Source organism: Phyllobates terribilis, unplaced genomic scaffold, assembly GCF_046119375.1.
Source record: "Phyllobates terribilis strain yellow unplaced genomic scaffold, ASM4611937v1 Scaffold_3__8_contigs__length_932513732, whole genome shotgun sequence".
Classification (NCBI taxonomy): Eukaryota; Metazoa; Chordata; class Amphibia; order Anura; family Dendrobatidae; genus Phyllobates; species Phyllobates terribilis.
Window position 1 is genome coordinate 536794215 of NW_027362763.1, and position 23985 is coordinate 536818199.

General features: G+C 43.8%; 1 protein-coding gene across 1 annotated transcript; it reads right to left on the reverse strand.

Moving 5' to 3' along the window:
* Positions 1–396: 396 nt before the first annotated feature.
* HEBP2 (heme binding protein 2) lies at positions 397–12141 on the reverse strand. Its single transcript, XM_073673240.1, is given in 4 exon segments — positions 397–573; positions 4599–4774; positions 10243–10381; positions 12067–12141. Coding segments are annotated over 4 exon segments (567 nt in total).
* Positions 12142–23985: the final 11844 nt, after the last annotated feature.

A 23985-nucleotide genomic window follows, 5' to 3' on the forward strand; every position in this document is an offset into this window, starting at 1 on the left:
CTCTGTCACTCCAGTTCTTCTCTCCTCCAGTGCAGCCACCTCCTGCTTGACTGATAGCTAATTTGCCTGAAGTCACACAGCATAGAAACTGTCAGTGAAGCAGGAGGAGGCGAAGCTGGGCAGTGAATAGAGATGGAGTGACCAAGGCTTCAGATCTACCTTAGTCCTTTAGCCTCATTTACATATCAATTCAAACACTGATTTCTCAGTAATGGATTAAGGGACTGGCCATGTAAAGGTATTGCTGGACTTTTCTGTGAAAGAGCTACATGCACATGTGAATAGTTTGGGGGGTCAAATCCTATGGAAAGATTCCCTTGAAGAACTGATTAATTTAAAATATAAACAGATGTAAGTCCATTTTAGATGTACTATGGCACTTTATAGAGTCGTCCATCATTGTTTTGCTATCAACCACACCTCGTTGTGCCGATTGAGTAGCTTAAATGGGCAGTCATATCCAGCCGTATAGTAGATGCTCTCATCAAACAGCTTTCCATCTCGTTTTAGGCATTCTGATAGCTGCAAGATTTGTTCTTGATTCTTTGCGCCATTAGTAAATCCTCCAAAGATCTTTAAACACAAAATGAGAAAATGAGAGTGTTTACTACAATGAATATGCTAACATCCTAAGCAGAGAAGAAAAAGCGATTTATCATTCCTCTATCTCGGTAATACTAAATAAACAGAATACATACTGTGCGGAGTAATGCTCCTGAAAATTGTATCATACTGTAAATTGCGCGAGTATGAGAAGTTTTTGACTTGTTTTGTCACCAAAACTGGAATACCCGATGCAGCCACATAGAACAGTGCTTTCCTGTATGGGTACTGCAGAGATTACATATAACTTGTAGATGAAGGAATAACGGACATGTCTGCTGCACTGTTGGTGCATAAAGATGTCATAATGAACTGTGGAAAAGATTAATGATGCAGTTTAATTTTTCTACGCTTTTCTGTTCGATGCATAGAGAAATAAAACTGCATGATTCTTCACTTCCACGCTTCATTGCAACATTTTTATACACCCGCCATGCAGCAGACCTATCCACTATTCCTTCATGTACATGCCAGATCCCATTGGGATCATGCCAACACATGGAGCAGCAGCTGGATACTCTATACAAGCCTCTACAAGGTGAGCAGATACCGCTGACTCGCCCCCTGGGCCGTGGGGTACTCGGCAGCCGGGCCTCTTATGGATGCCGGTATAGGGGAATATCACGGTAGCTGGAACGGGCCATGACCCAGGGCGGTCGGTAAAAAGGGGAATGCTTATAGGAGATTTGGAAAGTTCGTGACGCCACCTGTGGAATGCGGCTAAGGGGTGCCGCCGCTGCGGAGCAGTCCTCTGGAGCTGGTGTTACGGCAGCAGGGATGGTGTGGCTCTCCACAGGTAGAGCTAGCTCCAGGGCAGTGTAGGGGTAGATGGTGGATGCTGGGGAGAGACGGCAGGACGGTCCCGGAGGAAAGACGGACACTCACACGGGGGTAAGCTTCAGTACCTTTACTGGTGATGATGCAAGCACGGTCCAGGGTACTCCGGGCGAAGGGTGCACTTTTGGACTCTCCCCAGTGAGCGGGTATAGGGCCTCCTGATCCGTGGCTTTACTCGCTAAGCTTCTGGCCTGCCTGGAACTAGGCCTAGCTTGGTTACTGTCTCTCTCCTTGCACCTACCTGCTGACCTGGTGGTAGGGCCTTCTTTTGGAGATCACTCTCCCTGTACGCTGGGGCCTCCGTGACTCCTAGCCCTGGTACTGTAGTCAGCATTTGGTAAACCTGGGACCTGTAGTCCTCCAGCGGTTCCTACTGGGTATAAATAACCCTGTAGGCGCGGACCTGGTGTCCGGTATATATCTCGGGGTGAGCCTGGTATGCTCCTCTGCCCCCTTGCTACTTCTTCCTTCTCCTCTCGCCTTCGGCCACACTCAAGGCCCTCACTAGGCATCAGTGCGTGCTGTAGGCCTCAACTTGCCTCACACAGCAGCCTGCGTGCTGCTCTCTCACTGAGCACACTAAACTCTAAACTCTACACTGAACTGCCTGGCTCCACCCTCTCTATATATATCCCTAACGGGCTCCCTCTGCTGGTCTGAGGTGGTAGGGTGGAGGTGTGTGAGTGTGAGGGCCTCTTGTGGAGAAGTCCATCCATGCACCCTTCTGGGTTCTGTGGCACCAATGCGCAGCAGGGCGCCACACCGCATTATTAATGCCTAGTGTACCTGCCTTATAGTGCGCTTTTTGTCACCTTATAGCTATTCTTCAGAGATCACATATAGATGCTTTATTCCAAAGGTAGATCAATGTTAAATACTAGGAAAACCCTTGAAGCCTCATTTCAATATTAGTGCATCACGGTATGAGTATTGACCATGATGCACGGACTGGCCACAGGTCTCCTGACCCAAACTTTACAGCCATATATATGCCTATAATGCCGCTACGTTTGGGTTAGGACACCAATGACCACTTTGTGCATCATGATCTGTACTCAGACCATGATACACCAACATATGAATTCAGCGGTAGTTAAACAGCCATAACCTGATCCCACATTCTGTCTTCTCCTATCCAACTGTTAATCCTAATTTTCTTTTACTTTATGTGCCAGTCTGAGTCCATTTTCATGGGAAACTGTATGTCGATTAATATTTATTTAGTAGATGGTTAAATTGTTCTAGCTGCTACAGATTGTGTTTTATAGAAGAGGACATAAAACGTCCTCTTCCTCTTTTGGGATGTGTAGAGAAATTAAATCACCTTCTAGAACTAGTTGAATCTTTATATAAATCACTAATATCATAGAGTAATATAAAGTGATGGAAATACATTTAAATGTTGTGTCCAATTCAGGAAATTCCTCAGATCTTAATCTCATTGAGAACCTGTGATCAATCCTCAAAAAGTGGGTGGACAAAAAAAACAAAACACATAAATTGTGATGAATTCCAAGCCCTGATTAGGCAAGAACGGGTTGCCATTGGTTAGGATTTGACCCAGAAGGTGACATCCAGCTGATCCAGGGCGAATTGCAAAAGTCTTGAAAAATAAGGGTGGACACCGTAAATATTGAGTCTTTGCATAAACGTGATTTATTTCTTAATAAGGCATTAAAATGTATGAAATGTTTATAATTGTAATTCAGTAACCATAGAAACAGCTGACAAAAAAATCTAAAAACACTGAAGTTGCAAAATTTGTGAAAAACAAAATTTGTGTTAGCAAACCTTTGGCCACGACTGTAGACAAAAAGGGTCAGAAAATACACTGTAAGTAATTAAGGCAATAATTTTCACTATGATCAACTTACTGTAGCCCCATGTAGGAATCCCCACATGTATCCGATCTACAACATATTGGTTTCCTTAGACCTCTAGAGCTGCCTGTTTGGCTGTGTAGTTTGTCACCACGGCACGTATGAATTTGTACACAGTGAATATGTAATAAGGATGTGTCTTTGTGGCACCCCAGGGGTCCGGTTGCCACAGTGGCATTGCCTCCCTCAAAATAGGTAATGCCATGCCTGGAAGCAAGCAGGGATCCCCTAGTCAGGTATACTGAACATGCAACACTTTCCTGGCTTCAGACTAGCAAGGGGAGACCCTCCTCTTGGCAACTGGGATCTGGGGGCGGGGTTAGTTAGTCTTAATGTGAGGAGTTGAAGCGAGGACGTCGAGGAGAGAGGAGCTGGGAACTGGAGCTGCGTGGCAGCTCACCCCATAAGAACAAACACAGAAGAACCGGACACCGGAGTCCGAGGCTGTGGGGCACCGAAGGGCCAGCCGCAGAAACTGGAGGGCAGGAGATTGCAGGTCTCCTGGCCCCATCAGACACCCGGAGGCTCGGCAGCACCGCAGGGTCCAGCACCGCCACGTTGGAGCGATGCGTCAGCAAGGCCCGAGCTGCATGCCATACGGGTGAGCACAGAAACGCCGCACTCAGGGACGAGGGCCACCGCACCGCTACAAGTAGCAGGGCCAAAGAGTTTAGTGGAAAGGGAAGGCCTCCAACTTCACCTGGCAAGGAGGATTCTTTGCTTGCTTCCAGGCTGCCCGGATTTCCACTTCTAGCCAGTACCCTAGTCCCGGCTTGTCTAATCAGCACCAGTAAAGACCCTGGGACTGCACTTCTTTGTCTCTGTGTTTCTTGCTGTGCCATCTACCCCGCACTACAACACCCAGCACAACTTGCTTCATCTACACTGCCCTGAAGCTAGCTCTTCCTGTGGAGAGCCACACCATCCCTGCTGCACTAACATCAGCTTCAGAGGACTGCTCCGCAGCGGCAGCTCCCTTTAGCCGCATTCCACAGGTGGCGTCACGAACTCTATAAAAACACTATAAATCCCCTATCCATAAACCCCTTTTATTGACCGCCCTGGGTCACGGACCACGCCATTGTGACATTCCCCCAGCATCTACCGGCCCTGCACCGGGTACCCCATGGCCCAGGGGGCGCGTCATCTTCACAAATAGAATTCACATTACAATATAAAACTTATTATAGCTCAAGAACTACAGTATCCCACATAAATGTCCACTGTACAACACCGAATACACTGGTGTATAACAGAACTAACACAATCTTACTGCACATAAACTGTTGTTTGAGGTCTTTCGGTAACAAATACATTGTTCTCAGAGGGTTTGGGTGGGTCGTCCTGGTGCTCCGGGGGAATGTAAAATTAAACTGTAATGGTGGATTCACAGGTTGGTCCTGTACCTGGCTCTATAAAGGTGGTCACCGATGCAGTCATCTCAACCTTTACTTCTGCCGGGAACACGGTGAGCAGATAAGAAAATATAGTACATGAACTGCAGAAACTGGATTACTGAATATCAACTACAATTTCAATTTAAAATTAATTGGTACTAATAATACATGTGTTCCAAAAATCTAGAGGTGACCTGTCTTTTTGCTATAGGTCCAAGACTCCATTTGGCAGAAGATAATTTTGAGGCATGGATGTAAGTAAGAGTTGGTTGTGGGGGTATTGCATGGTTAAAACTGCCCAGATCTTTAGGACACAAATACAATCGGATAAGTTACCATATAAACCCATATAGTTCCATAGGCGGCAAGTTAGTTTATACGTCCAGTCTACGAGGGTCTAGGAACAGATGAAGGCTGACTGAAACAATAATGTCCTCACACCCGCCTGTGGCATTCTGGTTTACGGAGTGCATATTTAGAACTGTTATCTACTATGTATGGCGGTTGTATCATGGTAAATCTTGTTATGATGCAGTGATTTTATTCAGTAATAGTATGGGGGTAATATTAGGTCACTACTGTTTGTGGTGGTAGGCTCTTGTCTACTGGGAGGGCATGGTAAATATGTGACTGGATTGTTTAGAGCCTATGTGCCATCCAAGCATCAGTAATCACATCCTCTACTCACAGAGTCTGCTGCACGGCAAGAGAAAACACTAGTTGACTACTGTTACCGGTAGTAAGTGTTCTCTCCTGGCACAGAAGCACTAAGACAAGCCAGGCATGATATAGAAGACAGCAGACTTTGCTGAAGAAAGGATGTGTCTCTTGGTGTTCAGGGAGACACAATCCCAGAATAGAAGATGAAGAACCTTTCTCCTTGAAAACCTTGATAACACACAGCCAAATCTGAAGCTCAGATTGTTTTAGTAGGAGCTAGGAACCTGAGGAATAGTACCGGTTACACCTTGAGTCTGGCCAAAGCTTCAAAATGATTCATTTCAAAGTGAAAACTATTTTTTGGTATTATCACAAAAACACAAATCCTGGGAATAAAACCAGCACTGTTGTGACATCAGTAATATCAAACAAGAGTTCATAAAGGGGACTTGACATAAGAAAATTGCTTATTAAAAGGGTTATCCAATACTTTTTTTGGTATTGGGCTAAGAACCTATTAGCATGTAGTTGCTAACTAAAGGCCTGTTTTGCCTTGTGACAATCACTCCCTGGTCATGATGCCATTAATGAAATGTAGCTCCTCAACAATGCCACCATTATATTTCACTGCAGGCACCACGCATTTTTCTAAATTAATTTTTGTAAATTCATGGTGCCTCCAGTTACACTTGGTGGTGGCATTGTCCTTATGTGGGGCGGCATGAGTGCTGCTGGTGTTGCGGATCTACATTTCATTGGTGGTATCATGAATTCACAAATGTGCTGCTCTATATTGAAAGAGGAGATGCTACCATCACTCCGTGCCCTTGGTAGACGTGCACTTTTCTAACATGATAATGATCCAAAACTCACATCTGTTACATTTTGAAAGAAGAACAGGGTGAACGTGATTCTGTGGTCAAGTATGTCTCCTGGTCTGAACACAATTAAACACTTATGATCAGTTCTGAAGAAACAAGTTGTCATCACTCTCCATCCAGCATCCAGGCTCTAAAAGAGGTAGTTCTTGAAGAATGGGAAAAGATAGATGTTGCAATATGTTGCCAACTTGTTAATTCTATGTCTAGAAAACTTGGCAATTTTGTCAGGTCCATTTTTGGGGTTTTATGTAAAATTATGTCAAATTTGCTTTTTTTCTCTGTGTTTTTCTGCTGTTCCAAGACGCACAAAGGAAATATACATGTGTATAACAAAACATGTGTAATTGCAATAATTTTCAGGAGAAATACTTCATTTTCTGGAACAATTTCAAGGGTGTCAACTCGTTCGTCCATGAGTGTATGTATACACAGAGGGTGAAATAAGTATTAAACACGTTACTAATTTTCTAAGTAAATATATTTATAAAGGTACTATTATACTGAGAATAAATTATACACAGGTAGACTCAATTTACTAATTATGTGACTTCTGGAGGCAAGTGGTCGCTCAGGATTGTATATAGGGGTATCAGGCTACAGGGGGCTGAATACAAATGAACGTCACAATTTTCAGATTAATATTTTTACAATGATTAGAAAACCATTTATCATTTTCTTTACACTTCACAAATACTTGCTACTTTGTGTTGGTATATTACATAAAATCCCAATAAAATACATTTAAGTTTGTGGGTGTAATGTGAAAAAATGTGGAAAAGTTCACAGGGTTCGAATACTTTCTCAAAGCACTGTGTATACACTATATATGGGGAAGGGGGGGTCTTAGATAAAGATGCTATTGACATGAAATTCTTACCAGATGTTGGTAACAACACATCAAATCCACACACGCAAAGAACTCAAACCATAGATGTCCATGAATGGTGCTCTGGACAGATGAGACCGAAGTAGATTTTTTGGGTTAAATCAAAATGCTATGTGTGACGGAAAACTAACACTGCACATCACCCTGAAAATACCATCCCCATCAACAAGCATGGTGCTGACAACATCATGCAGTGGGGATACTTTTCTTCAGCAGGGACAGAGAAGCTGGTCAGAGTTTATGGAACGATGGATGGAGGTAAAAACAAGGCAATCCTGGAGGAAAACCTCTTTGAGGCTGCAAAAGACTTCACTGTCGCAACTTCTGCGACCACGGTCGTTACTCCCCTGGGAGTAGGTTTACTTTCCAGTAGGACAATGACTCTAAACATACTGCCAGAGCTACAATGGAATGGTTTAGAGCAAAGCATATTCATGTGTGTGAATGTCCCGGTCAAAGTCCAGACCTAAATCCCATTGAGAATCTGTGGCAAGACTTGAAAATTGCAGTTCACAGGCACTCTCCATCCACTCTCACTGAGCTAGAGCCTCTAGATGTGCAAAGCTGGTAGGGACACACCACAAAAGACTTGCAGCAGTAATTGTAGCGTAAGGTGGCCTTACAAAGTATTGACTAGGGGAGGCTAAATACAAATGCACATCACAATTTTCATGTTTATATTTTTAAAATATTTAGAAAACTATGTATCTTTTCCTTTATACCTCACAAATACTTGCTACATAAAATCCCAATAAAATAAATTTAATACATTTTAGTTTGTGGTGTAACATGAAAAAATGTCGAAAGGTTCACGGAGTATGGTTAATTTTTCAAAACACTGTATATACAGTGGGGAAAATAAGTATTTGATACACTGCCGATTGTGCAAGTTTTCCCACCTACAAAGAATGGAGAGGTCTGTAAATTTTATTGTAGGTACAATTCACTTGTGAGAGACAGGATCTAAAAATAAAAACCAGAAAATCACATTGTATGATTTTTAAATAATTATATTGCATTTTATTGCATGAAATAAGTATTTGATCACCTACCAACCAGCAAGAATTCTGACTCTCACAGACCTGTTAGTTTTTCTTTAAAAAGCCCTCCTACTCTGCACTCATTACTTGTATTAATTGGACCAGTTTGAACTCGTTACCTGTATAAAAAACACCGGTCCATACACTCAATCACACTCCAACCTCTCCACCATGGCAAGACCAAAGAGCTGTCTAAGGACACCAGGGACAAAATTGTAGACCTGCACAAGGCTGGAATGGCCTACAAGACAATAGGCAACAACTATTGGCACAATTATTAGAAAATGGAAGAAACACAAGATGACTCTCAATCTTCCTTGGTCTGGGGCTCCATGCAAGATCTCACCTCCTGGGGTAAGTATGATTCTGAGAAAGGTCAGGAATCAGCCCAGAACTACAAAGGAGGACCTGGTCAATGACCTGAAAAGAGCTGGGACCACAGTCTCAAACATTACCATTAGTAACACACTACGCTGTCATGGATTAAAATCCTGCAGGGCACGCAAGGACTCCCTGCTCACGACAGCACATGTCTAGGCCGCATTGAAGTTCGCCAATGACCATCTGGATGATCCAGAGGAGGCATGAGAGAAGGTCATGTGATCAGATGAGACCAAAATAGAGCTTTTTGGTATCAACTCCACTCGCCGTGTTTGGAGGAAGAAGAAGGATGAGTACAACTCCAAGAACACCGTCCCAACCGTGAAGCATGGTGGGGGAAACATCATACTTTGGGGGTGCTTTCCTGCAAACCGGACAGGACGACTGCACTGTATTGAAGGGAGGAAGGATGGAGTCATTTTCAAAATTTTGGCCAACAACCTATTTCCCTCAGTAAAAGCATTGAAGATGAGTCATGGCTGGGTCTTCCAGCATGTCAATGACCAGAAACACAGAACCACGGAAACTAAGGAGTGGCTCTGTAAGAAGCATTTCAAGGTCCTGGAGTGGCCTGGCCAGTCTCCAGACCTGAATCCAATAGAAAATCTTTGGAGGGAGCTGAAACTCAATGTTGCCCAGCAACAGCCCCGAAATCTGAAAGATCTGGAGAAGTTTTCTGTATGGAGGAGTGGGCCAAAATCCCTGCTGCAGTGTGTGCAAATTTGGTCAAGAACTACAGGAAATGATTGACCTCTGAAATTGCAACCAAAGGTTTCTGTACCAAATATTAACTTCTGTTTTTCTAATGTATCAAATACTTATTTCATTAAATAAAATGCTAATTAATTATGTAAAAATCATACAATGTGATTTTCTGGATTTTTTTTAAGATTCTGTCTCTCACAGTGAAATGAACCTAAGATAAAAATGACAGACCTCTCCATTCCTTGTAGGTGGGAAAACTTGCAAAATCGGCAGTGCATCAAATACTTATTTTCCCCACTGTATAGCCAAGTCCCCACTCTCCACATATAGTATATATAGTATATATAGACATATCGCAATTCTCTCACTTACAACAAATATAAACATATGGTATATATAGGCAAATCCCTCCTCTCCCACACATAGTATATATAGACATGCCTCCTCCCCCACATATATTATTTATAGCCAAGTCCCCCCCACATATCTCATATATAGACATGCCCCTCAACATATAGCATTTGTAACCAAGTCCCTCCTATTCCACATATAGTATATATAGATATGTCCCCCTTCCCCACACATAGTATATATATACATGCCCCACCTCTCCCCTAAAAATCATGTTCCTACCAGACCCCTGAACTATAAAAGTCTCCATTATGGCAGCATCATAGGGGGGAGGATTTCCCAGCATGCTGCGCAGTGAGATATGATATGTAGTCTGTAGCAGCCCACTCTGTCCGCAGACATGGATATGTGCTCTTTTTCTCCCACCTGGGAGTGTTCAGAAGGCCCCTGGCTGCCATGGTAAGCTATCAATGTAATACTTGTAGTGCATACTGGAGGTCACTCAAGTAACAGGAATTGTACATTTTTATGGTATTTTAACAGCCTCCTGTGGTAATCTGCACAAAGTACTAGCTGATCTATGGAAATTACCATAAGAAAATAATTTTTGGCGATACTCACTCTTTTCATTGTTTCCTTGAATATAGCTGAAAAGACGCATGAAACAAGTGCTGACAGCACTGTCCCAGTCTTTCACCGTCATCAGCTCGGTGCTTATCCACTTTGCGGGTTCATACTGTCGCATTTCATAATCTGGAGACTGCAGAAAAATATAAGAACAGAATGAACTCCTGGCACTCGGCTAATAGACAGACAGATCCAGTTTTGGGGTGTTCTTAAGAGGAAACTAAAAACCAACACTGCAGGAAACAGCATTTAAAATCTCAAGTCATGACCACACAATTACATAAGAAATGATCTGCAAGTGCTTATTTCATCAGTAGTGAGGCAGGTACTTTGACACTTTTTATACTTTCTATTGTCATCAGTGACCTATATTGGCAATATTTTATGGAGAAAGTAGTGTTAGATAAATAAAATGAGAAATGAACAAGCGCAGGACCATGCAAACAGTAGAGCTATAGTATACATGGGGCATGTACAGAGGCACATGCAGTCCTGTAACTACGTACTGCAGAGCTATAGGTTCTAATTGATTTGTCCATTTAAAGGTAATGTATCATCAGAAAATTATATAATGTTTACATCAATTTTTAGAGTTAAAGAAGCACTCTCATCTATATTTTTTTACTAAATGTGTGTATTGTTAGTGTATTCATGTACTCACCTCTGGCTGTTCTCCGGGATCTAGTGCCGTTCTGCTTCGCTTCTCAGTGACATTACCGCAATTCCGACAATCTGGGTCACTGAATGCTCTATGTGTCAGCCGGAAGTCTCAATTACAATGTAAGCCTATGGATCCTCTTTCTGGGTCTCGTTCTGACGCTCCATAGGCTTACATTGTAAAAGCCACTCCCAGCTCACGCAAAGCGCAGTGTGAACCAGAGAGTGGGCAGAGCAGTGACGTCACTGAGAAGAGGAGCAGAGCGGCACTGGATCCTGTAGAAGGTGGCAGTAAGTGAGTATATTAACCACTACCTTACATGCATATATACACATATTTATAAAAATATATATATATATGGGAGTGCTTCTTTAATAACCATCATCGTGGTATTATCCCTACTGTACAGTATATGCTGGTGTTATGTCTGTTATATTGCAATAATATTATTATTATTAAATCTTATATAGCAGTAATTTTGGAAATGTGGTTGGAGTAAATGTTCATTTCTTGCAGGCAGGGTAACTTAAGTAATAGAGACCCAAATCTGGGTGAAGGGGACGGAGCCGGCATGGGCCTGTGTGCTTTCAAATGCCAAGGCTGAATTTGCAGGAACCACCATTCACAACAGAAGATTGTCACAGCTCACCTCCACTCCCTCCCTGCAGAACTATTTTTATCAGTACTTGACAAAGACCCACACAGGATCAAAAAGTTGTGTGTTTTGGGATGGCGGAATAAACACCTCTTTTGCAACTGAACACCCTGATATGGACGCTGTCTTTTACTTTTGTATGCTGATATTTCCTCGAGTGCGTTCCTTGAGGATTATGGACTTGCGTCCCTTGCAGTGAGTGCTGCTGACCACCATCTTTCCTGGCTATTTTTATCAGGTCATAGAGCATGCCTAAAAAAATTTACAACCTCTTTAAGTCAATGAGTCATTTCCAAACTATTGCGGTCTATGGTGCACTGTAAAGCATATCTTTATAATCATGCAATCAAAGTAAAATAAAAAAAACACAACCAGAAAATAATAAAAAAGACAGATTAGAAAAAAAAAATAATTATCACTATTTGGTGGTAATCTTTAAAAATATAGGCGATACATTCCCTTTAAAGGTCCACTTGTAGAGGGATATAAGAGTACTGGACTGTACCGTAGTTTCCATCGCCGTCCATTTAGGTGTTTGAAGTTCAGATGAAAATAAAGCTTGTTTCACAGTCTTCAGCATTGTTTACTGAAAAATACATGTACTAGTTAAAATATATTCACTATTATTGGAAAAAATATTATTAAATGCTAGGTCCATATCTGCCTTCAGAGGCTCTGACACAGATTCTGTCACTCAGTGCCAAAACAAACAGTGAAGGAAACCTGACAAGTCAGTGGGATCTGTCTGGACGGGTGATGTCTGGTATGTGAGTGATCAGACCCTGGCATGAAATATTGAATAATATGATAAATAATAATAATAATAATAATTTAAAAAAAATCCAATATTCTGTCCTAATTCAAGGCGCTAATGTGAACCCAGTCTAAATCACTTAGCCTGCCAAAGTGTATACAATGCAAATTATATAATCATTCTCTTACCTTATTCTAGGCGGGTGTCTGCCACTTGTGTCCTCGGTGATCTATATAGGCAGATAAATAACACTATATATCAGGTTATGCAAATCTGTAGGTTCTCCTTATATAGTGAACTGAGAACACCGCATACAGTATATCTAGAGAACACAGTATCCAAAGCCTCATACAGACCTCTCCCCGGCTACAGTATATCTAGAGAACACAGAATCCAAAGCCTCATACAGACCTCTCCCTGGCTACAGTATATCTAGAGAACACAGTATCCAAAGCCTCATACAGACCTCTCCCCAGCTACAGTATATCTAGAGAACACAGTATCCAAAGCCTCATACAGACCTCTCCCCGGCTACAGTATATCTAGAGAACACAGTATCCAAAGCCTCATACAGACCTCTCCCCGGCTACAGTATATCTAGAGAACACAGTATCCAAAGCATCATACAGACCTCTCCCCGGCTACAGTATATCTAGAGAACACAAAATCCAAAACCTCATACAGACCTCTCCCCGGCTACAGTATATCTAGAGAACACAGTATCCAAAGCCTCATACAGACCTCTCCCCGGCTACAGTATATCTAGAGAACACAAAATCCAAAACCTCATACAGACCTCTCCCCAGCTACAGTATATCTAGAGAACACAGAATCCAAAACCTCATACAGACCTCTCCCCGGCTACAGTATATCTAGAGAACACAGTATCCAAAGCATCATACAGACCTCTCCCCGGCTACAGTATATCTAGAGAACACAGAATCCAAAACCTCATACAGACCTCTCCCCGGCTACAGTATATCTAGAGAACACAGTATCCAAAGCATCATACAGACCTATCCCCGACTACAGTATATCTAGAGAACACAGTATCCAAAGCATCATACAGACCTATCCCCGACTACAGTATATCTAGAGAACACAGTATCCAAAGCCTCATACAGACCTCTCCCCAGCTACAGTATATCTAGAGAGCACAGTATCCAAAGCATCATACAGACCTCTCCCCGGCTACAGTATATCTAGAGAACGCAGAATCCAAAGCATCATACAGACCTCTCCCCGGCTACAGTATATCTAGAGAACACAGTATACAAAGCCTCATACAGACCTCTCCCCGGCTACAGTATATCTAGAGAACACAGTATCCAAAGCCTCATACAGACCTCTCCCCGGCTACAGTATATCTAGAGAACACAGTATCCAAAGCCTCATACAGACCTCTCCCCGGCTACAGTATATCTAGAGAACACAAAATCCAAAACCTCATACAGACCTCTCCCCAGCTACAGTATATCTAGAGAACACAGAATCCAAAACCTCATACAGACCTCTCCCCAGCTACAGTATATCTAGAGAACACAGAATCCAAAACCTCATACAGACCTCTCCCCGGCTACAGTATATCTAGAGAACACAGTATCCAAAGCATCATACAGACCTCTCCCCGGCTACAGTATATCTAGAGAACACAGAATCCAAAACCTCATACAGACCTCTCCCCGGCTACAGTATATCTAGAGAGCACAGTATCCAAAGCATCATACAGACCTATCCCCGACTACAGTATATCTAGAGAACACAGTATCCAAAGCATCATACAGACCTATCCCCGACTACAGTATATCTAGAGAACACAAAATCCAAAACCTCATACAGACCTCTCCCCGGCTACAGTATATCTAGAGAACACAGTATCCAAAGCCTCATACAGACCTCTCCCCGGCTACAGTATATCTAGAGAACACAAAATCCAAAACCTCATACAGACCTCTCCCCAGCTACAGTATATCTAGAGAACACAGAATCCAAAACCTCATACAGACCTCTCCCCGGCTACAGTATATCTAGAGAACACAGTATCCAAAGCATCATACAGACCTCTCCCCGGCTACAGTATATCTAGAGAACACAGAATCCAAAACCTCATACAGACCTCTCCCCGGCTACAGTATATCTAGAGAACACAGTATCCAAAGCATCATACAGACCTATCCCCGACTACAGTATATCTAGAGAACACAGTATCCAAAGCATCATACAGACCTATCCCCGACTACAGTATATCTAGAGAACACAGTATCCAAAGCCTCATACAGACCTCTCCCCAGCTACAGTATATCTAGAGAGCACAGTATCCAAAGCATCATACAGACCTCTCCCCGGCTACAGTATATCTAGAGAACGCAGAATCCAAAGCATCATACAGACCTCTCCCCGGCTACAGTATATCTAGAGAACACAGTATACAAAGCCTCATACAGACCTCTCCCCGGCTACAGTATATCTAGAGAACACAGTATCCAAAGCCTCATACAGACCTCTCCCCGGCTACAGTATATCTAGAGAACACAGTATCCAAAGCCTCATACAGACCTCTCCCCGGCTACAGTATATCTAGAGAACACAAAATCCAAAACCTCATACAGACCTCTCCCCAGCTACAGTATATCTAGAGAACACAGAATCCAAAACCTCATACAGACCTCTCCCCAGCTACAGTATATCTAGAGAACACAGAATCCAAAACCTCATACAGACCTCTCCCCGGCTACAGTATATCTAGAGAACACAGTATCCAAAGCATCATACAGACCTCTCCCCGGCTACAGTATATCTAGAGAACACAGAATCCAAAACCTCATACAGACCTCTCCCCGGCTACAGTATATCTAGAGAGCACAGTATCCAAAGCATCATACAGACCTATCCCCGACTACAGTATATCTAGAGAACACAGTATCCAAAGCATCATACAGACCTATCCCCGACTACAGTATATCTAGAGAACACAGTATCCAAAGCCTCATACAGACCTCTCCCCAGCTACAGTATATCTAGAGAGCACAGAATCCAAAGCATCATACAGACCTCTCCCCGGCTACAGTATATCTAGAGAACGCAGAATCCAAAGCATCATACAGACCTTTCCCCGGCTACAGTATATCTAGAGAGCACAGTATCCAAAGCATCATACAGACCTATCCCCGACTACAGTATATCTAGAGAGCACAGTATCCAAAGCCTCATACAGACCTCTCCCCAGCTACAGTATATCTAGAGAGCACAGTATCCAAAGCATCATACAGACCTCTCCCCGGCTACAGTATATCTAGAGAACACAGTATCCAAAGCATCATACAGACCTCTCCCCGGCTACAGTATATCTAGAGAACACAAAATCCAAAACCTCATACAGACCTCTCCCCAGCTACAGTATATCTAGAGAACACAGAATCCAAAACCTCATACAGACCTCTCCCCGGCTACAGTATATCTAGAGAACACAGTATCCAAAGCATCATACAGACCTCTCCCCGGCTACAGTATATCTAGAGAACACAGAATCCAAAACCTCATACAGACCTCTCCCCGGCTACAGTATATCTAGAGAACACAGTATCCAAAGCATCATACAGACCTATCCCCGACTACAGTATATCTAGAGAACACAGTATCCAAAGCATCATACAGACCTATCCCCGACTACAGTATATCTAGAGAACACAGTATCCAAAGCCTCATACAGACCTCTCCCCAGCTACAGTATATCTAGAGAGCACAGTATCCAAAGCATCATACAGACCTCTCCCCGGCTACAGTATATCTAGAGAACGCAGAATCCAAAGCATCATACAGACCTCTCCCCGGCTACAGTATATCTAGAGAACACAGTATACAAAGCCTCATACAGACCTCTCCCCGGCTACAGTATATCTAGAGAACACAGTATCCAAAGCCTCATACAGACCTCTCCCCGGCTACAGTATATCTAGAGAACACAGTATCCAAAGCCTCATACAGACCTCTCCCCGGCTACAGTATATCTAGAGAACACAAAATCCAAAACCTCATACAGACCTCTCCCCAGCTACAGTATATCTAGAGAACACAGAATCCAAAACCTCATACAGACCTCTCACCGGCTACAGTATATCTAGAGAACACAGTATCGAAAGCATCATACAGACCTCTCCCCGGCTACAGTATATCTAGAGAACACAGAATCCAAAACCTCATACAGACCTCTCCCCGGCTACAGTATATCTAGAGAACACAGTATCCAAAGCATCATACAGACCTATCCCCGACTACAGTATATCTAGAGAACACAGTATCCAAAGCATCATACAGACCTCTCCCAGCTACAGTATATCTAGAGAGCACAGTATCCAAAGCATCATACAGACCTCTCCCCGGCTACAGTATATCTAGAGATCGCAGAATCCAAAGCATCATACAGACCTCTCCCTGGCTACAGTATATCTAGAGAGCACAGTATCCAAAGCATCATACAGACCTCTCCCCGGCTACAGTATATCTAGAGAACGCAGAATCCAAAGCATCATACAGACCTCTCCCCGGCTACAGTATATCTAGAGAGCACAGTATCCAAAGCATCATACAGACCTATCCCCGACTACAGTATATCTAGAGAGCACAGTATCCAAAGCCTCATACAGACCTCTCCCCAGCTACAGTATATCTAGAGAGCACAGTATCCAAAGCATCATACAGACCTCTCCCCGGCTACAGTATATCTAGAGAACGCAGAATCCAAAGCATTATACAGACCTCTCCCCGGCTACAGTATATCTAGAGAGCACAGTATCCAAAGCATCATACAGACCTATCCCCGACTACAGTATATCTAGAGAACGCAGAATCCAAAGCATCATACAGACCTCTCCCCAGCTACAGTATATCTAGAGAGCACAGTATCCAAAGCATCATACAGACCTCTCCCCGGCTACAGTATATCTAGAGAACGCAGAATCCAAAGCATCATACAGACCTCTCCCCGGCTACAGTATATCTAGAGAACACAGTATACAAAGCCTCATACAGACCTCTCCCCGGCTACAGTATATCTAGAGAACACAGTATCCAAAGCCTCATACAGATCTATCCCCGGCTACAGTATATCTAGAGAACACAGTATCCAAAGCCTCATACAGACCTCTCCCCGGCTACAGTATATCTAGAGAACACAAAATCCAAAACCTCATACAGACCTCTCCCCAGCTACAGTATATCTAGAGAACACAGAATCCAAAACCTCATACAGACCTCTCCCCAGTTACAGTATATCTAGAGAACACAGAATCCAAAACCTCATACAGACCTCTCCCCGGCTACAGTATATCTAGAGAACACAGTATCCAAAGCATCATACAGACCTATCCCCGACTACAGTATATCTAGAGAACACAGTATACAAAGCCTCATACAGACCTCTCCCCGGCTACAGTATATCTAGAGAACACAGTATCCAAAGCATCATACAGACCTCTCCCCGGCTACAGTATATCTAGAGAACACAGTATACAAAGCCTCATACAGACCTCTCCCCGGCTACAGTATATCTAGAGAACACAGTATCCAAAGCCTCATACAGACCTCTCCCCGGCTACAGTATATCTAGAGAACACAGTATCCAAAGCATCATACAGACCTCTCCCCGACTACAGTATATCTAGAGAGCACAGTATCCAAAGCATCATACAGACCTATCCCCGACTACAGTATATCTAGAGAGCACAGTATCCAAAGCCTCATACAGACCTCTCCCCAGCTACAGTATATCTAGAGAGCACAGTATCCAAAGCATCATACAGACCTCTCCCCGGCTACAGTATATCTAGAGAACGCAGAATCCAAAGCATCATACAGACCTCTCCCCGGCTACAGTATATCTAGAGAACACAGTATCCAAAGCCTCATACAGACCTCTCCCCGGCTACAGTATATCTAGAGAACACAGTATCCAAAGCCTCATACAGACCTCTCCCCGGCTACAGTATATCTAGAGAACACAAAATCCAAAACCTCATACAGACCTCTCCCCAGCTACAGTATATCTAGAGAACACAGAATCCAAAACCTCATACAGACCTCTCCCCGGCTACAGTATATCTAGAGAACACAGTATCCAAAGCATCATACAGACCTCTCCCCGGCTACAGTATATCTAGAGAACACAGAATCCAAAACCTCATACAGACCTCTCCCCGGCTACAGTATATCTAGAGAGCACAGTATCCAAAGCATCATACAGACCTATCCCCGACTACAGTATATCTAGAGAACACAGTATCCAAAGCATCATACAGACCTATCCCCGACTACAGTATATCTAGAGAACACAGTATCCAAAGCCTCATACAGACCTCTCCCCAGCTACAGTATATCTAGAGAGCACAGTATCCAAAGCATCATACAGACCTCTCCCCGGCTACAGTTTATCTAGAGAACGCAGAATCCAAAGCATCATACAGACCTCTCCCCGGCTACAGTATATCTAGAGAGCACAGTATCCAAAGCATCATACAGACCTATCCCCGACTACAGTATATCTAGAGAGCACAGTATCCAAAGCCTCATACAGACCTCTCCCCAGCTACAGTATATCTAGAGAGCACAGTATCCAAAGCATCATACAGACCTCTCCCCGGCTACAGTATATCTAGAGAACACAGTATCCAAAGCATCATACAGACCTCTCCCCGGCTACAGTATATCTAGAGAACACAGTATCCAAAGCCTCATACAGACCTCTCCCCGGCTACAGTATATCTAGAGAACACAGAATCCAAAGCCTCATACAGACCTCTCCCCGGCTACAGTATATCTAGAGAACGCAGAATCCAAAGCATTATACAGACCTCTCCCCGGCTACAGTATATCTAGAGAGCACAGTATCCAAAGCATCACACAGACCTATCCCCGACTACAGTATATCTAGAGAACGCAGAATCCAAAGCATCATACAGACCTCTCCCCAGCTACAGTATATCTAGAGAACGCAGAATCCAAAGCATCATACAGACCTATCCCCGACTACAGTATATCTAGAGAACACAGTATCCAAAGCATCATACAGACCTATCCCCGACTACAGTATATCTAGAGAACACAGTATCCAAAGCCTCATACAGACCTCTCCCCGGCTACAGTATATCTAGAGAACACAGTACACAAAGCCTCATACAGACCTCTCCCCGACTACAGTATATCTAGAGAACGCAGAATCCAAAGCCTCATACAGACCTATCCCCGACTACAGTATATCTAGAGAACACAGTATCCAAAGCATCATACAGACCTATCCCCGGCTACAGTATATCTAGAGAACACAGTATCCAAAGCCTCATACAGACCTCTCCCCGGCTACAGTATATCTAGAGAACACAGAATCCAAAGTATCATACAGACCTCTCCCCGGCTACAGTATATCTAGAGAACACAGTATCCAAAGCCTCATACAGACCTCTCCCTGGCTACAGTATATCTAGAGAACACAGTATCCAAAGCCTCATACAGACCTCTCCCCGGCTACAGTATATCTAGAGAACACAGTATCCAAAGCCTCATACAGACCTATCCCCAGCTACAGTATATCTAGAGAACACAGTATCCAAAGCATCATACAGACCTCTCCCCAGCTACAGTATATCTAGAGAACACAGTATCCAAAGCCTCATACACACCTCTCCCCAGCTACAGTATATCTAGAGAGCACAGTATCCAAAGCATCATACAGACCTCTCCCCGGCTACAGTATATCTAGTGAACACAGTATCCAAAGCATCATACAGACCTCTCCCCGGCTACAGTATATCTAGAGAACACAGAATCCAAAGCCTCATACAGACCTCTCCCCGGCTACAGTATATCTAGAGAACACAGTATCCAAAGCATCATACAGACCTCTCCCCGACTACAGTATATCTAGAGAACACAGTATCCAAAGCCTCATACAGACCTATCCCCGGCTACAGTATATCTAGAGAGCACAGTATCCAAAGCATCATACAGACCTCTCCCCAGCTACAGTATATCTAGAGAGCACAGTATCCAAAGCATCATACAGACCTCTCCCCAGCTACAGTATATCTAGAGAACACAGAATCCAAAGCCTCATACAGACCTCTCCCCGGCTACAGTATATCTAGAGAACACAGTATCCAAAGCCTCATACAGACCTCTCCCCGGCTACAGTATATCTAGAGAACACAGTATCCAAAGCATCATACAGACCTCTCCCCGGCTACAGTATATCTAGAGAACGCAGTATCCAAAGCCTCATACAGACCTCTCCCCGACTACAGTATATCTAGAGAACACAGTATCCAAAGCCTCATACAGACCTCTCCCCGGCTACAGTATATCTAGAGAACACAGTATCCAAAGCCTCATACAGACCTCTCCCCGGCTACAGTATATCTAGAGAACACAGTATCCAAAGCATCATACAGACCTCTCCCCGGCTACAGTATATCTAGAGAACGCAGTATCCAAAGCCTCATACAGACCTCTCCCCGGCTACAGTATATCTAGAGAACACAGTATCCAAAGCATCATACAGACCTCTCCCCGGCTACAGTATATCTAGAGAACACAGTATCCAAAGCCTCATACAGACCTCTCCCCGACTACAGTATATCTAGAGAACACAGTATCCAAAGCATCATACAGACCTCTCCCCGGCTACAGTATATCTAGAGAACACAGTATCCAAAGCCTCATACGGACCTCTCCCCGGCTACAGTATATCTAGAGAACACAGTATCCAAAGCCTCATACAGACCTATCCCCAGCTACAGTATATCTAGAGAACACAGTATCCAAAGCCTCATACAGACCTCTCCCCAGCTACAGTATATCTAGAGAGCACAGTATCCAAAGCATCATACAGACCTCTCCCCGGCTACAGTATATCTAGTGAACACAGTATCCAAAGCATCATACAGACCTCTCCCCGGCTACAGTATATCTAGAGAACACAGAATCCAAAGCCTCATACAGACCTATCCCCGGCTACAGTATATCTAGAGAGCACAGTATCCAAAGCATCATACAGACCTCTCCCCGGCTACAGTATATCTAGTGAACACAGTATCCAAAGCATCATACAGACCTCTCCCCAGCTACAGTATATCTAGAGAACACAGAATCCAAAGCCTCATACAGACCTCTCCCCGGCTACAGTATATCTAGAGAACGCAGTAACCAAAGCCTCATACAGACCTCTCCCCGGCTACAGTATATCTAGAGAACACAGAATCCAAAGCCTCATACAGACCTCTCCCCGGCTACAGTATATCTAGAGAACACAGAATCCAAAGCCTCATACAGACCTCTCCCCAGCTACAGTATATCTAGAGAACACAGTATCCAAAGCATCATACAGATCTCTCCCCGGCTACAGTATATCTAGAGAACACAGAATCCAAAGCATCATACAGACCTCTCCCCGGCTACAGTATATCTAGAGAACACAGTATCCAAAGCATCATACAGACCTCTCCCCGGCTACAGTATATCTAGAGAACACAGTATCCAAAGCATCATACAGACCTCTCCCCGGCTACAGTATATCTAGAGAACACAGTATCCAAAGCATCATACAGACCTCTCCCCGGCTATAGTATATCTAGAGAACGCAGTATCCAAAGCCTCATACAGACCTCTCCCCGGCTACAGTATATCTAGAGAGCACAGTATCCAAAGCCTCATACAGACCTCTCCCCGGCTACAGTATATCTAGAGAACACAGTATCCAAAGCATCATACAGACCTCTCCCCGGCTACAGTATATCTAGAGAACACAGTATCCAAAGCATCATAGAGACCTCTCCCCGGCTACAGTATATCTAGAGAACACAGTATCCAAAGTCTCATACAGACCTCTCCCCGGCTACAGTATATCTAGAGAACACAGAATCCAAAGCCTCATACAGACCTCTCCCCGGCTACAGTATATCTAGAGAACACAGTATCCAAAGCCTCATACAGACCTCTCCCCAGCTACAGTATATCTAGAGAACACAGTATCCAAAGCCTCATACAGACCTCTCCCCGGCTACAGTATATCTAGAGAACACAGTATCCAAAGCATCATACAGACCTCTCCCCGGCTACAGTATATCTAGAGAACACAGTATCCAAAGCCTCATACAGACCTCTCCCCAGCTACAGTATATCTAGAGAGCACAGTATCCAAAGCATCATACAGACCTCTCCCCGGCTACAGTATATCTAGAGAACACAGTATCCAAAGCCTCATACAGACCTCTCCCCAGCTACAGTATATCTAGAGAGCACAGTATCCAAAGCATCATACAGACCTCTCCCCCGCTACAGTATATCTAGAGAACACAGAATCCAATGCCTCATACAGACCTATCCCCGGCTACAGTATATCTAGAGAGCACAGTATCCAAAGCATCATACAGACCTCTCCCCGGCTACAGTATATCTAGTGAACACAGTATCCAAAGCATCATACAGACCTCTCCCCAGCTACAGTATATCTAGAGAACACAGAATCCAAAGCCTCATACAGACCTCTCCCCGGCTACAGTATATCTAGAGAACGCAGTAACCAAAGCCTCATACAGACCTCTCCCCGGCTACAGTATATCTAGAGAACACAGAATCCAAAGCCTCATACAGACCTCTCCCCGGCTACAGTATATGTAGAGAACACAGAATCCAAAGCCTCATACAGACCTCTCCCCGGCTACAGTATATCTAGAGAACACAGTATCCAAAGCATCATACAGACCTCTCCCCGGCTACAGTATATCTAGAGAGCACAGTATCCAAAGCCTCATACAGACCTCTCCCCGGCTACAGTATATCTAGAGAACACAGTATCCAAAGCATCATACAGACCTCTCCCCGGCTACAGTATATCTAGAGAACACAGTATCCAAAGCATCATAGAGACCTCTCCCCGGCTACAGTATATCTAGAGAACACAGTATCCAAAGCCTCATACAGACCTCTCCCCGGCTACAGTATATCTAGAGAACACAGAATCCAAAGCCTCATACAGACCTCTCCCCGGCTACAGTATATCTAGAGAACACAGTATCCAAAGCCTCATACAGACCTCTCCCCAGCTACAGTATATCTAGAGAACACAGTATCCAAAGCATCATACAGACCTCTCCCCGGCTACAGTATATCTAGAGAACACAGTATCCAAAGCCTCATACAGACCTCTCCCCGGCTACAGTATATCTAGAGAACACAGTATCCAAAGCATCATACAGACCTCTCCCCGGCTACAGTATATCTAGAGAACACAGTATCCAAAGCATCATAGAGACCTCTCCCCGGCTACAGTATATCTAGAGAACACAGTATCCAAAGCCTCATACAGACCTCTCCCCGGCTACAGTATATCTAGAGAACACAGTATCCAAAACATCATACAGACCTCTCCCCGGCTACAGTATATCTAGAGAACACAGTATCCAAAGCCTCATACAGACCTCTCCCCAGCTACAGTATATCTAGAGAACACAGTATCCAAAGCATCATACAGACCTCTCCCCGGCTACAGTATATCTAGAGAACACAGTATCCAAAGCCTCATACAGACCTCTCCCCGGCTACAGTATATCTAGAGAACACAGTATCCAAAGCATCATACAGACCTCTCCCCGGCTACAGTATATCTAGAGAACACAGTATCCA